This window comes from Mustela nigripes, chromosome 7 (genome assembly GCF_022355385.1).
Source record: "Mustela nigripes isolate SB6536 chromosome 7, MUSNIG.SB6536, whole genome shotgun sequence".
Taxonomy (NCBI): Eukaryota; Metazoa; Chordata; class Mammalia; order Carnivora; family Mustelidae; genus Mustela; species Mustela nigripes.
Window position 1 is genome coordinate 38,778,526 of NC_081563.1, and position 16,319 is coordinate 38,794,844.

A 16,319-nucleotide genomic window follows, 5' to 3' on the forward strand; every position below is an offset into this window, starting at 1 on the left:
TAATTCGGGCAGCGGAGCCTACCAATCAGGAGAGGGGATTGAGGGGAGGGGCGATTCTCATTGGTAAGCGCGTCCGGAAGAGGGCCGAGCCTCGGGAGACGGCAATACGATTTGATTGGCAGGCGTGATGTTGACATCCGGGGAAAGCCCACCTTCTCCAAGAGGACTAGCCTAGGAATCCAGAGTGACGGTGGCCGCGGCCAATCACGGGGGAGACGCGCGGAAAGTTTGTTCAATGGGAGATGACTGAGGGAGGCTGTCACTCAGGTGGCGGTGGCGGAGGCCGGGCTAAGACGTGGCCGGTGGAGCTCCGCTAAGCTGTCCAGGCCGTCGGGGCGGCGGCAGGGTGCCCAGCGCGTCCTCGTCCTGGTCAGGCGCTTCCAGCAGCGAGAGGGGCAGGCGCGGGCGGCTGCACCTCCATGCTCACACGCGGGGCGGGACGCTGATGGAGCGCGCCACCCGCCCGGGGACGCTCGCGCGGGCGCTGTTGCTGCTGCTGCTGCTGCTGCTGCTGGGACTGGCTGCGGGCGCCGTGGCCGCGGGGCGCGCCTCCGACCTACCCGCGACGAAGGCAGAGACGGCGTTCGGCCTGGGGGCAGCGGCCGCTCCCACTTCTGCAGCGCGGGTGCCGGCGGCCGGGGCCGTGACTACGGCCGAAGTGACGGTGGAGGACGCGGAAGCTGTGCCGGCGGCCGCGGTGGAGCAGGAGCCGCGGGACCCCGAACCCGACGACGAGGCCGAGCTACGACCGCGCGGCAGGTGAGCCACTTGTTTACGGCACGTGTGCCGCGGAGGACCTGGGGTTCGGGGTCCTCCCCCTCTGCTGTGGTCTCTCTCAGAGGATGGACAGCTGGTGACCCGGGAGCAAGCGCGGGGCCGCGTTCCCATCCCCCGGGCCAGCGATGGGCCTTTTCTCCGGTCCTTGCTCGCAGGCAAAAGCAGCATATTCAAATGTGTCCGGAGGGTGGATGCTCAGAGAATGGAGCGCAAAGGCGGGAAAGAAACGTCACTTTCCCTCTTTTTTTGGTTTTCGAACTTTATTCGTGTTGCAAGGACTCCCTCCCATTTTCCTTCTTCCATGAGTCATTCGTATCTCTGCTGGGTTGACATCAGTTTGGGAAAGGGACTTTACTGTGACATTTCTACATTTCCATTTCAACCTTTCAACCCTGTAGTGGCCCCTGGACCGGGGGTGAGGTCAGTATTTCTCGAACGGAGATCTGCAGAACATCTCCATCAGAATCGCCTTGGGGTGCTGGTTAACTGTACAGTGTTTTAGGCCCCACCCCAGTGGTACTGAATTAGACTTTCTTGGGGCAAGAACCTGAAATCTGCAAGTTTAACAAGCACCCCAGGCAGTTCTTGAACGCACTGAAGTTTAAGAGCTGCTAGTAGGTCTTGAATTTTGGCAGTTCTTTGATATTTAGAGGGCTTAAGGTACCTAGACATTTAAAATAGGGTTGTCTTGGTTAGTTTGCTTAGCCTCCTTAAAATGTTACTGCAAGGTACGTGTTTTTAAACACTTTTCAAAATCTGGACACAAATGCAAGGTATTTTTAATGCTAAAGTATTTTGCAGGCAGTTAATCTCAGCACAACTGGAGAGAAAGTGATGTCCCATCTAACAAATGGGGGGATAGAAGGAGCATTCGGTAAATTAAACCAGAGTGGGCTAGAATCTGGATTAGAACGTATTGTAAGTTTATAATGTAGCAATTGCTAGATCCCAACAAGTTAGATTTGATTTTCAGTTAAATATCAGAACCTTGATCTATATACCTGGTGACTACTAAAATTGGACAAGTACCAAAATTTTCTAGGCACTGTATGAATGCTTATGTGTAGATTTTTTTTTCCTTTAAGTAGCACATATTTGACAATATTTTCATAGATTTTGCTAAGGGATTAACATTCCTGGAAGAGTGTTTTTGTTTATCTTAAGTGTCTGAAGCCCCTGCTGGAAGTATGTTACATGAAGTAAAGTGAGATGTTTCATTTTTCTTGGAGTACAGACCCACCCGCCACAGGAGCTTACTGGCACAGACAACCCACAAGATGCCCCAGGGTTAACAAAGGTTAGGCAGACGTCCCTGCCTTCCAGGAGGAGGGTGTTCCCTAGCAGTGAGGATTGACTGAAGAGACCCATAAGGACAGGACAGAGCAGAAGTAATGCAAATGAAGTGCCCTGACTGTCCCAAGTTTTTTGTGGTGTTCCATGGGTGGGGTCTGCGGTAAAGTAGGTAAAAAAGGGAAGAGAAGGCTGTGGCAGAGCGAGTTGGTTTGTGAAATGTGAGTAGGATCATAATGAGCAGACACTGGATTTGAAGAAACAGCAAGAGAGGCACAGAAGCTAGAAAGTATGTTTAGGGAACATTTTTGTTTGTATTCCTCTGTGTGAGTGTGCATGTGTGTGCATGTGTGTGCTCTGTGTATGTGAGGGAGATACAGACATGCACATGTGTGTTGGGCAGGGAGTTGTGGAAGATGAAACTAGAACAATAGGTTAGGACCAGATCGAATGTGTCGAGTCTTCACACCAGTAGCATCGTCATCACCTGGGACGTGTTAGAAATCAGAAGCCAGCGAGCCCCAGACCCACTGAAGGAGTATATGCATTTTGACAGGATTACCAGATGATTCCCAGGCACGTGACAGTTTGAGAGTTATTGTTTGAGAAGTGTTGTGTAGGGTATTTTGAATGCAAGGTGCAAGGTCTGATTACAGTTTGTTGTTAAGTGGGTCTAGAACAGACAGGAGAGATTTGAAAGATTTGAGGCAGAATCTTGGTTCTTAGCAAATGAACTGATTCCTCCTCAGTGACGCCCCCATCCACAGATTGAGCTGGGATGGTCAGAAGATGGGAGCACACATGGGAAAGCAGGGAGATTGAGGAGAGCAGGAAAGAAAAGGTCATGGGCTCCTTGTTGGACACGTGACTTGAAGGTACAGGCAGGCCATCCAGAGGGAGAAATTTGGGAGGCAGGTAGAAGAGACCGACTGTAGTTGGAGGGGGGTCAGGGTAAGGAGGTGAACGTGTGAGAAAGAGAAGGCTCATGATGAGACCTTAATGAATGCCTTAAATTTTAGAGAAGATGAGCCAGCAGAGGAGACAGAAATCCAGCTGGCGGGATTGGAGGTGTTGGGTGAGGGCTGAGAAGAACGAGGAGGGATTTGGAGGTGAGCATACGTAAGAATTCAAGTCAAGCAGCAGAGAGCCCTCAGATTGTAAGATGGTAAGGATTCTTCCTTCTAAAGCCCCACTTCCTCCTTCGGCCCTATTCAGCCTGACAGCAGACAGGTGTATACATTCAGAGGAAGGAGCCTGCATAGACACGTTGAAAAAGAAAGGAATGGAGGAGGGAGTGGAGGTAGTTGAAGAGGATCTCCTTGGCAAGCAGGAGGACTACTTCCTCTTCAGAAATGAGAGTGAAAATAGAAGAGTTGGGCCTGGCAGAGCGTAAATGATCTTCTGCTAACAGAATTCTCTAAGAAGAGATAGGCCCGTGTTTAGGGGTGTGCCTGGTAGCTTGAGATAGTGTGGAAAGTTTGAGAAGCCTTGGATAAGTAAATTGATAGTATCAACAAAAGATCAATATGCAAAGTTTATAAAACTTCTTCCTAAGTGCTCTTTAAAAAAGTGAAAAACCAGAAACTGTCAGTGTTCCATAATAACAGACCAGTATCCTGTTTGTTTAAAGGAAGAGGATTAGGGGAACAGACATGAATTAACCAAGCATTTCTCACAAACAGCTGTGAAGAACTATGGTACTTGCAAAACTGTTTTAAAAAGAGGGAGGTGGGGAATTAAGGTCGCTCTTTTTGCATGTTGTCTTTTGATGCCCAGGAAGCAATATAGACTTTCTGATTCATTTTTCTTCCCTTGATGGAGTTTTCATTGGTTTTATCCTAACTTCTTTTCTCTACATATCAAGAGCATGGGAATGAGTGAATAAACATTTTTTTCTTTAAAAAGTAGCTAAAATAAACTTGTTTTTTCTGATAGCGGCCTTGTCAGTGCTTCTGTTGAACTTTACATTTAGTTGAAATTTAAATGGGATGCTCCCTAAGGAAAGCTGGGAAGAAAGTTGCAATCTCGCCTCACTGCTAGATTTGTGCACATTGGCATAGTTAAGAATTCCCTGTTTCCTGACTCCAACGCAGACTGGCAAATTGCTAAGTGTTACTTGGGGTTATGGGGTGGGCATCTTCATAGTGACTGCCTCTGATGACCTCAGGAGTAGTAAAGAACTAATTTTATCTTAACTGTCACACTAATTTGTAACCTATTTCTACCTCCCCCTGCCCTCCTTCTAATTTCCCTCTAACAACAGTGTTACTAAATTTAATGTTAATCTGTGCTGTTTCTTTAATTTGTCATCTGTGAACTGAATTCTTTGTATTTAATGAGATAACATGAAAATGTTTTGCAAATGTAAGATGATTTCATTTATTTCTCTCTCCTGTCTATCCTTTCACAAACTGATTGGCTGTGAGTCGTGGTATGGAATCTGGTCACCCTCAGATTCTCAGATTCGTAATTAGGCTTTTTTTGTTTGTTTGTTTAAGCTAATATACCCATTGAATAATAGAATTTCAGCATACAGTGTTGAAAGAGAACTCAGTCATCTGGTCCCAGTACTGCTCACTTTTCTGACCCCGACTTTTAAAGTTAACTAGAAATCACATTTAAAGAAGAATCAGGGGGCTCCTGGGTGACTCGGTGGGTTAAGCTTCTGCCTTTGGCTCAGGTCATGATCAGGGTCCTGGGATCAAGCCCCACATCAGCATCATTGGGCTCTCTGCTCAGCAGGGAGCTTGCTTCCCCCACCCACCCCCACCCCACCTGCCTCTCTGCCTACTTGTGATCTCTGTCAAATAAATAAGTAAAATCTTTCAAAAAATTAATTTAAAAAAAAGAAGAACTTATGGATAACTTTCAAGGCAATTTGTAAGCCAAAATAAACCTTGAGGCAAGTAATGAATTATCCTTCCTGTCTACAGTTGTCTTTTTAGCTTTATTGACACCTGGGCTCTAGATATGATATGTGAGAGGACTGAGGAGACTCCTTTCTTTATTCCAACTCTGAAGCCTTTACACACCTAGGCATTTTGCAGAAAGGGACTTGGTCTTCATCAGCTGCTGTGAGCTGTAGCTCCAACACACCTCTTCACTTCTTAAATACTGCCTGAGAACTTTCATCTGATTTTTTCCTCTTTTTGTGAGAGAAAAGCTACTGAACATTTTTGCAACAAATTATTTTAAAATACAGGGAGGAGAACTTGTAAGTTACAGAACTAAATGTGTGTGTGGGGGGTTAACTTTGTTTTTTATTTTTTCACACTGTTCTGTTTGCAAATGACCATTTTGATTAAAAATCTTTCCTAGAACAAAGTTGAAAATGTGTGTCCAAAATTGTTTTAATCTGATAGAGAAAGAATATATGTTGCTCAGGTTGTCTATAACATTGAAAACTTAAATGGTATTTCTTTAAGGTATAGCTGATATGTCAAAGTTACACAGTCTATTTGGTAGTATTTGACATGTTTGTTTTGATTTGGGGCAGGGCTAGTCTTGTGATATGTTTAAATAAAGGAAGTTTGATTTGAAGATTTACTTAGTAGGTGAGGACTGAGAAGTACAGTCCAATTAGTACTAGTTGGTTTTTGAACAAGAACATATGCTTTCTTGACTAACAGCATGTGTTTAGATGGAGGATTCTTGGCTACATCAATCAAAAAGCGGGTTTAACTAAATCACATTTTTAATTTTCTAGAGCTTTTTTCCCTCTCCACCTCTCTCCAAAGAACGAAAATGAGAAATTTAAAAATAAGCAGTTATTAATGTAGAAACTATTCACTCACTGTAATGTTCTCCTGTCACCTGCTTCTCTTTCACATGGGAAATTTTTACAAGTAGTAAGCCTCCTTTAGAATTATTGTATCAAAGAATTCAGCATCTACTTCTCAGACTCTTGATAAACTTAATTGTAAATAAGCAGGTATTCTGGGTGACTTAAGTCAGAGTGAACAATTTTTTAAAAATAGGATCTTCATTGGCATAAGGTCATTTCTGTTCGGTTGAGGGTAAATCAGAGCAGTAACAGGATAAATGGCTTCTTGATGAGAATGAACAAAAGCTGCACATTATAGTAATATAGTAGTCACTACTTAACTTACTGTTAACAGAATGATAGAGGTTTAAAAACCTAAATTCATGCTTCTGTCTAAAACCTCTTATTTGGTGCATGACTTGAGCAAGTCACATCTTTTCACATCTTTCTCAGCTTCTGTTTTGTTTTTGTTTTATATGTATCATAGTGTCTGCCCTACTAAGATGTTTCATTTTCATTCAACAAACATTTATTGCACTTCGTTTAGGGACTAGGCACTGTTTGGTGCCTTAAGTAGATAAATGGGCCGCTGAGCTAGCCCTTGAGCCCTAAGTCTGACAGGGAGATCATTGTGTTAAAGAATTAACTACACGAGAATGGATAGTGAGTGACATAGGAGTAGTTTGAGAGTAAAGACAATGGAAGTATCAAGTGAGTGAGTCCTTAAATGTCAAGTGTCAAGGCCAGTCTAGGCAGCAGAGCCCAGAGCAGTGATTTCTAAGCCAGGGCTCCTGGACATCTGTGGATCTGCAAAGGTACAATTGGGGATCCATGAGATTGTTAGTATTTTTAAATAACTGAACGAATTGGATATCCAGTGAGGAGAAGGCTAATAAAACAGTCAAGTTTCTTGGCTTTGAACTAGAATTATATCGAACTTAATATAGTAATCTTAGCTATGTCTTCTCAGAAATCTTCAGTATTTTGATTGGTACATAAATATTTTCTCTAGAAATGGGGGAGTTCATTAGAAATAATGTTTATTGGTCAAAATGAAATTGTTTAAGATGTGAGATAAAGGATAAATTAAAAAGGAACTTTGTTGAAAATTTAAGAAATGTGTGTGTGTGTGTGTGTGTGTGTGTGTGTATGTATGGCAGTAGGGTAGGGGATTTTGCCTGATTATGAAAGGCTCTATGTGGTATACCAAGCAGTGTGGCCTTTATTCTGTGAGCACAGGAAGCTTCAGAAGTTTATAGAATTTCTGTTATAGAAACAAAACTGTTGGACTTGCAGAGGGGACAGAGACCTGAGGCAGGAAAAGATGCCAGAAAGGCTTTTGAAGGTATTCTGATGAGAAGTGAGAATCAATTCTAGGGCAAAGGCAGTAGTAATGAAGAAGGACAAGATTCAAAAGCCTCAGAAATAGAATCAATAGTAGCTGACTGTTGTTTAAATGTAGAGTGTGAGGGAGAAGGTAGACTTGTTGTCTGATGTAAATGTTAAGTGACAGAGTACATGGAGAACTATGTAGGAGAGGAGATTTATCTGAACACATTGTCGGGTAACAAGCATGCCCTGCTGAAAATGCAGAACTAGAGCGGGGAGAGAGTCAGTGGACTGTAAACACCATATAGGTTTGGGAGCTGTCATGTTACAGGTGAAGCTGTGGGCAATGGCTAAAGCCAGAATTCCATGGCCTGCTTCCTGGAGTTTGAGAGCGCTAGGAATGATGGGATGAAGGGAAGTGGCCTTGTAGAAGCTGGAGTAAGGAGAAGGTCTAGAATAAGGAGCCCAGCACTTTTTCAGCTGCTGCTGCAGACAGATTTGATGAGGAGAATGGATCTGGCAGGAGGAGTTTGTTGAAAACCTTGAGAATAGCTTTGAAGAATTGGGTCATGCGTAAGAGAACAGTGCTTACTGTTGAATCATCCAAACAAATGCCTTTGTAAAGTAGAGCAAGGTGTAAGGAAGAGATAGAAGTTTCTAAAGAGTTTATTGGCAGAGTTGGCCAATAGGCCTTCTTCATCCAGGTAATAGATTATTCTTTTACTCAAGGAAACAGTCCTTTGAGGTAAGTCAGTATCGGCCAGCCTGGTCTTATTGCAAGACAGCTTGGATACTTGTCAAGCTCTGGCTCCCAAGCCCCATCTGGGGATGGGACCCAGGAATGTTTACTGGCTTTTAACAAGCACCCCAGATAATTTTTATGATCAGGCCAGTTTGAGTTCTACTGACCCAGGGAAGTAGTCAGATCTTACCTGTGAGAAAGCAGGTGGAATGAAGCGGTGAGCAGAACAAGTGCATAGTCATGGGGATGTGAGCGCTGGTAGGATTTCAGAGCTATAGTTCTCTCCACAGGAAATGCTGCCTCTGCAGTCCCGCCAATTCTTGAATATGTTAAGGGTTTTTATCTTGTTCATAGAAACCTGAAAATGGAGCAAATGGATTGTGGGGATATAAAATGGCCTTATAGTCTCCCTATTTGGGGAGGGGGGTTCATTTTTCTTCTCTGATTGATGTTTGTTTTGAACATCCACTGCTATCCTCTGTTTATCCCTGCATTCAGCATTGTCTGTCTACTTGATGCTTTTCTCAGTTGGTAGTATGTCCGTGAGCATCTCTCTCTTAGAATGTGATTAGATGTAATAGTCTAAATCGTAGCATCTTTTACGCCCTGTCATGCTGCTCAATTTCAGCCACAGCAGAAGGGGTACTTCCTTCCAGAGACATGCTTGGGAAGGTGCCCACAGTGAATATTATGGCTAGCTTGTAGCAGACGAGAAAGTGAAGGGGTTTTTGTTTGTTTGTTTGTTTGTTTTAATGCCTGATGGAGTTGTAGGGTATTTACTCTTATTCCCATTAAGAGAGTTAAAAGAATTAAGGGTACCCCATTCAAATCTAAGAACCAGATTACATTAAGTATCAAAAGCAGTTAAGAGAATAATATACTTAATTGTTCCTGCCCCTATGTTTGTATTTCGTTTGTTACTCAAATTTACACTTATTCTCTAGATATAGTACAAAATCTAAAACTATCTTGTTTAAAAAAACAGAACTCTTGACTCAAATGCAGTAAGTTGTCCGTGAAAGAATCGTTAGATGTTAAACTCCAAGTGACTTATTAAAATGTAGTTTTTATATACACAGACACATATGCGTATTTTATTGTTGGATTTTTCTTTCTTTTGAAGATGAGACCTAGAATTTTACCATTCTCTGCTCAGAAAAATTACATACTCAGAAAAATTACAGGGTTTTGTTTTTCTTGTTGTTGTTGTTATAAGTAGAATGGCTAGGGTGATAAACAATGTTCATTCTGAATTTAAAACAAAAAATAGTATCTGAAGTGTTGCAGTGATCTAAATTTTTCATGGGTTAACACTGCTTATACTAAGTTTTATTTCAATTAAAGTGGTTTTCATTAAGCCATTTATTTGTGGTTAATGGTTACTGAACAGAATAATTAGACATTTCTACAGTGGTACTAGGAAAGAGTTAACTTGGCTCGGAATCTTGGATCATTAACTTAATTAGATTCTGTTGCATTTATTTGTAAATTGGCACATCTAAGGTATGAATTTTTTATGCTCTTCATTATAAAATAATTTTCTTCCTCATAGTATCCATCTTCCCGCCTAGTTCCTGCTCTCTCTCTTTAGAAAGCAGGGTAATGTGTGGGGAGGGTAGTTGAGTTGTTCCTTTTATTTTGGTTAGTTATCTAAAATTACTAGAATTTGTAATGTGTCAAAAATCTTTATTTTCACAAATTAGACTTAGAGTTACCATTTGAAAAATTCAGAATGAGAATTAGTCTATAGTTGGGGAAGTAAATTAACAATTTTATTTATTTACTTGATAAATTTATTCATTTAATAAACAAGTTCTTTGAAAGGTTTCAAATGAGTTTATTGAACTGTTTTGTCTTGGTCAACTTATAGCTTCACTTTGAATTTGTTTACATTGTATTTCAAGTGAAATAGAAAAGATGAAAGTTGTATTTTTAATCTTAAAGTGAAACATAAATGTGTGTATTTGGAATTTGCACAGCCTTTGAAGCAGACAAATATACCTAACAAATTCCTAGAACAACTGTATAACACATTCTTTCATTCAACAGATATTTTGGGTGGGCCTGTTATATATCTAGGAGAATATGTTCCAGACAGAAGGAATTGTACCTGCAAAGGCCTTGAGGGAAAATCACAATGTGTTTGAGGAATTAGAGAAGTCATTCTGGAGAAGCCATTCTACCCTATAAGTCTGGTAGGCAGTTGGGTATGTAAGTCCAGAGTTAGGGAGAGATACAAATTTGAGAGTTGCCAGCATATAGATGGTATTTTAAGCTATGAGACTGGATGAGGCCATCAAAAAAAGTACATGTGGGTAGAGAACACTTTGAGAGACAGAAGCAGTGAGGAAGAACCAGAAAATAAAACTGACAAAGAGTAGCCTACAACTAAGAAACAAAAATCAGGATAGTACAGTGTCCTGGAAGCCACACAAAGAGTATGTCACATGAAAGGCAGGAGATGTTGCTGGTCAGGTGCTGCTAAAACAGGTTAAGTGAACTGAGACCTTACCTTGGGATTTTTCAAGATGAAGGTCATCTCAATGACCCCAACAGGAACCTTTCAAGTGAAGTGGCAGAAGCACAATCTTGATTAGAAATAGTTCAAGACAGAAGAAGGGGAGAGGATTTGGAGACAGAAAGTCTATGAACTCTTTTAAGGAGTTTTGTTCCAGAGGCGAAATGGAGTGGTTTGGAAGCTTAGAGGGGGTTTTTAGGTTGGGGAAAATAATAGCAGGTGTGAACATTGAGAGGAATGCTCTGGTAGAGGGGAAATAATTGATATAAGAGCACGAGGAGAGATGTGAAGACTGGCAAATAGGGATCTGCTGTCTGGGCAGAAAAGTGTGGGTAGTACATGGGACCATGAACAAGTCACCCGCAGTAATTGGAGGAAAGGTAGAATGCATGGGTCCAGGTAGTATAAAGAAAGACTTGGAAGTGACGTTCTTTTGATTATTGCTGAGATGAATGAGCTTGGAAGAGCTAGTGTTGGAAATTCAGGAGAAAGGAGAAATAACATAGTTTAACCTAGGCCTTTGGTTGAGTAGATAGACCAAGGTAGTATGCTGTGATGGTGGGGCAGCATTAATAGCCCTTTTCACATTGGTGGCCATGATTAAAGTGAGTCCAGTCAGCATGTTTGTGTTTTCCTTTGGCCACATTCAACTGCACGGAAGCAAGAGTGAGAAAATGCAGATCATTGAATTTAACCAGGGTTGGAGTTCTGCTAAGTGTGATGAGTGAGGGGCCAGGAAGTGGTCAAAATGAAGGACTGTGGGATTTAAACTCAGTAAAAAAAAGAAGTGAGGGCCTAATGATGGTGCATCTTAGGGTGAAAGTGTCAGATTGATGGCTTGTATGCTCTGGGGCGGTCAGAGATTAGTGGGAAGCAGAGGAAATGAGCTGGAAAGGCATTGGTGGCAGGGGCTGGAATGCTTGAAATTTCAGTGGGGCAGGGGAGTTGTGGCAATTGGTAATGCCAAGGGCTAGGACCTTGCCATGGCAGTGGATGAGGCAGGGTTAACAGATAATGAAAACTCAAAGGCTGTGTTAATAGTTACAGTTAAAACTGGGAGTTGAAATCCTCAAGGAGTGAGGCTAGTGACCCAAGGATCAGTAGACAGTTACTGGGAGGGGTAGTGGCTGGAGCAATCTGATCCTGAGGATTTGTAGAGAGGAGAGAAAGAAGGTGGTCTGAAAAGTGGTCTCTTTGCTTTGGAAGTGACGTTCTCAGGAAGATCCAGGTTTCTACTCAAGCAAGAAGGCAAGTGAATGGTTTCTGGTTTCAGGGATTGGGGAAAGGAAGAAGAGGACAGCACTGGGAATATTGAATTCCATGTGGGAATTACAGTATGAGAACGGGTGGTGACGCAGGAGTCTGGGGCTTTTTATAAGTGACATAAACAGATAAAGTCCGTATTACAGTGGTCTTGGTGGGCTTTAGACCAACAGCGATAGCAAGACTGCAAGTGTTGTGAGGAGGTGGCGCTTCTCCTCCAGCAGCCAGAGGTCTGAGGACGGCCTGGTTTTCTTTCCAGTGTATACTGTAAGTGCTTGATACCATTAATACCTTTTAAACTTTGTCTTATTGATTTTTAAATTTATAGATCATTAGTGATTATCAGCACTTTAGATGGGCGAATTGCTGCCTTGGATCCTGAGAATCATGGTAAAAAACAGTGGGATTTGGACGTGGGATCCGGTTCCTTGGTTTCATCCAGCCTCAGCAAACCAGAGGTAAGAATTTTCTATTAAACTTTGGTTCAAAAACCTACAATGAGCAGTTGCTCATACTCGTAGTATGTATTTGCTGGTACAGCTGGGGCTCAGGGCCTGATGGCCTAAGTGTGAGGCCAGTCTGCCTTTTATGAACTTGATCACCTTCTGGCAACTACTTAACTTTTCTGTTCCTCAGTTCCCTTCTTTAAAATGAGCGGCTGATATCATCTACTTCTTAGGATGGTTTTGAATATTAAATGAGTTAATCATATACATGAGTGACTGAGAATGCTACCTGTTATATCAATCAGTTTGGCTCATTATCTGAGCTGTAATTTGATCATCATTTCTTCCCCCTTATTATCACAAGGTGCCTAGGAATAACAAAACAAATATAAGTAAATATAAGTAACTTATTAACTGCATCTTAATAGTTAGAAATACATACTGCAAAATCTCATAAATTATTCCCTGCTTTTTGCCTTAAGCATACATCCTAATTGTAAGCATGAAATTTTCTAAGAATGTTATTTTAGATGAATTTGATTATTTGCAAAAACAAAAGGAGAGCTGGTGCATCTAAAAACTCAACTGACACATGACTTCAAGACTTGGGCAGCAACTTAGCTCCTCAGAACTTTAGTGTCCTCATCAGTAAGTAAGGACACTGCCTACTCTGTTGAGGTTCAGGGTGGGTTAAATGAGTGTTTATTTTTCTCACCTTTTATCTGGACTCTGATAGATGAAGTTTCTATCCTCTTCTAGAGCCTTATTCTCTAGTTTAAATCATTAAACTAAGTAAGTCCCTCTTTTGGGTTATAACTGCTAACATAGAAGCTGTCACCTCTGTTTTCCAGAATACCCTCAGCCTTCTATCTAACCAGTCTGTTCCTCTGGGACACTCTCTCTGGGTGTTGTTGTTGTTGTTGTTTTTCTCTCATCATCAGTTGTTCCCTTTCAGAAAGCTTTCTAGGGGCCCCTGGGTGGCTTAGTCAGAGAAGCATCCAACTCTTTATCTCAGCTCAGGTCTTGATCTCAGGGTCATGAGTTCAAGCCCTGCATTGGGCTCCATGCTGGGTATGGAGCCTACTTACTTAAAAACAAAACAAAACTAAAAGCTTTCCAGCTGGTATCAACTTTGAAAAAGACAAAACCTAACATGAGGGACTTAAGAATGACCTGATTAGTGGTGATGGAATTTTCTGATGGGAATACTGCTACCAGTACCCCATCTGCTCTTCTGTAAACTCAGCCGGGATGCTTTCCTTGAGCACCCAAGCAGGTTCTTAGGGAAACAGCACTGCCCACCTCTGTGTATGCTAAGCCCTGACAAGGCTTTCAGAGTACTTACTATTTATCAAACCATACAGTTTGCTGAAAATATCTGTGAAGAATACTGAACTTCTGTTGTATTGTGAATTATTAATATAAATTAATATAAATAGCAATTTTATTATAAATTACATTATTAAATTTGAATCAGGTATAATATTCAGATGAATTGCCATTTAAGCTAAACATTCATTGATTTGTGTTCTGCTGGGATTATGCTTGGGTATGCATGTTTTGCTTTATTTTTTAAACTAGATAAAGATGATCAACAAAATCAGAAGATTATAAGCTGTTTACATCTGAGGTAATATTATGGTGTGTCTTAGTGGTACAAAGCATGTGTGTGTTTGCAAAGTAAAATAGACACATGGACAAAAGATAAATTGCATGGTTTGACAAAGTAGATGCAAATAGTTGTAATATCTTGAGTGCTATTGAGTGTGTTTAAAATATGTTAGCCATTTTATTAAGTACAGTTCAACTTTCTCATTGTTCCTAGTCCATACCATTTTCTGTGGTTTATTAGGGCTCTCTTGTTTTAAGTGCCCTCCTTTCCACACACTGCAAACCCCAGAGCCTTTGGCTAGAACACTTGTGAAATGTTGAATCTCAAGCATATTTGTGAAGTTTCATTGTGTCACTCTTACACAATAAATGAAAAGCTCACTGGCCGCCTTCCATGCAGGAGAAGAATCCTGAGGCCTCTTTGCATTATCCAGATTTTCATTTTCTATTTTATGGGAAAAAAACAGAAAATCTAAAGATACTGACCCTCTGGGGTAACATGACAGGTTTACTAGACTTTATTGCTACGCCAGGTTCTTAAGACCATTTCTTGAAACAACACTGTTTTCGGAGTTGTAATATATACCTTATGTACTTTACACACAGTATAATCCTCATAAAGATCCTCCTGAGGTTGATGTGTTAGTATCATTTTGTAGAAGAGGAAACGGAAGCTCAGAGAAGTTATCTGCTTGAAATTGCAGACTGGCTGGATGATAAAGCTGCAGTTGAACCCGGGCTTGCCTGACTGTGCTCCATTCTGCCTGCTCTGGGGCCATCTCCCCGTTGTGGGTACACCTCCGCATCACAAACTCAGACTGCTCATCTAGTAGAGCAGGGCTCCGACTGTTATGTCCCAGGACCCTTAACATTCTTAAAAATTGTGGAGAGTTCCAAAGAGCTTTTTCCATAGGTTATGTCTATCTAGACTTAAATCATGTTGGAGATTAAAAAAGAAATTTTAAAGACTTGTTATTAAATCATTTAAAAAAATGAACCCATTGATGATAGCATAAAAACATATTTTTATGAAGAATTGTTTCTTGTTTAAAAATATTTTAGTGAGAAGAGTGGTGGCATTGTTTTATACTTTTATAAAGCTCTTTAGTTTCTAGTTTAATAGAAGAAAACGGTTTTCATATCTGCTTCAGCACATTCAATGCATTGTGTTGTTGTTTTGGTTGAACTATATGAAGAAGAAAATCCAGGCACATGCATATATGTAGTTAGAGAAGGAAGATGTATTTTAGAAGCCTTTTTAGAATAATTGGATCATTCTTTTTTGATACTATACCAAAACAAGTGGAAATTTCTTAAAGGTTAGTTGCACTGTTGGATCTGAAACCATATCAATGAACATTCTGTACTGGGTTACATCAACATCCATATGTCTGTCTTGCCTTTTACTCATGCATGATGTTCTAACATCTTTGATAAATGTTGATTCAACAAGTTATACAGATCTTCCAGATGTTGACCTATTTCTTGGTAGATAGAATATTTTAAAAATCAAATTTGTTATTATTACCACTAATCTCATCAGAAAAGTCTCTAAGTCCTGGAAAACTGTTGAGCTCATGCTGGTAGGGAGAGGTTTTCCCAAATTCTAATTTTCACTTGAAAACTTGAATTTTATCACAAATATAATCTGTTATTTTCCTTCAAGTGAGAGGGTGACTTTGTATATTTTTGAAAAAAATACCGGACAGATACCCAAGTCTCATGAACATCTTTTTCCCCTCAGTTTTTTAAGTAGAAACAGAGCTCTGTGAACAGACAGTTCACAACTCGACCACACAAGATGTGTTTCATTCGGTATGTGGCAGGGTGCTCTTGCGTACTTCCTCTGGGGGCATGCCAGAAGAGTAAAAAGATGTGTGCTCAGGTCCTGAAAGAATGAAATTAATACTTTCTATTGCTTCATCAGAACATTCTTAAGGGAAACTTTTCTCTTTCCCTTTTTTTTTTTTTTTTTTTTTTTTCTTCTTGCTCTGAGTATATACCAGTGAAAAGTACAATGACTGCTAGTTTGGTGCTTGATTCTCTTGATTTTCGTGCTAGGGCACCAGCAGTTTTAGTCACCATTGCTTTTTCTTTTTCTTTCCTCTTCTTTTTTTTTTTTTTTAAGTACGGCATGGAGCCCAGCATTGGGGCTTTAACTCATGACCCTGAGATCAAGACCTGAGCTGAGATCAGGAGTCAGACACTTAACCGCCTGAGCCACCCAGGCGCCCCTAGTCACCATTGCTTTTATATCCTCAGTGCAAATATCACTGCAGTAAGGAAGCAAATAACACCTGAGTAGCAAAGCTTCTTAACTCTGTGCACCTCTAAAAGCATATGCAGACCACAGTTTGAGAATTGCTGATCTAGTATGGGATAGAAATATTATAAGAATATTTGTGTAAGATGAATAGGAAAGTATTGTGAGCTTGAGTCATCTGTTCCTCAGCAAGGTATGCGTTGCTCAGCATCTACAAGTTGTGTTCAGAAGTTGGACAAAATACCGCAAAAAGGACACGTGGGTGGCTCAGTCGGTTATGTGTCTGCCTTCAGCTCAGGTCACGATCCCAGGGTCCC

At 41.1% G+C, this 16,319-nt stretch overlaps 1 protein-coding gene across 1 annotated transcript in view; it reads left to right on the forward strand.

Annotated features, from left to right (window-relative positions):
• The first annotated feature begins 230 nt into the window (after positions 1–230).
• The window catches only part of EIF2AK3 (eukaryotic translation initiation factor 2 alpha kinase 3), a 65,994-nt gene continuing 49,905 nt past the window's right edge, over positions 231–16,319 (forward strand). Inside the window, exons 1-2 of the mRNA XM_059405642.1 lie at positions 231–759; positions 12,011–12,140. Coding sequence (XP_059261625.1) covers positions 446–759; positions 12,011–12,140 — 444 coding nt within the window. The 5' untranslated portion in view covers positions 231–445. The remainder of the gene's footprint in view (positions 760–12,010; positions 12,141–16,319) is intronic.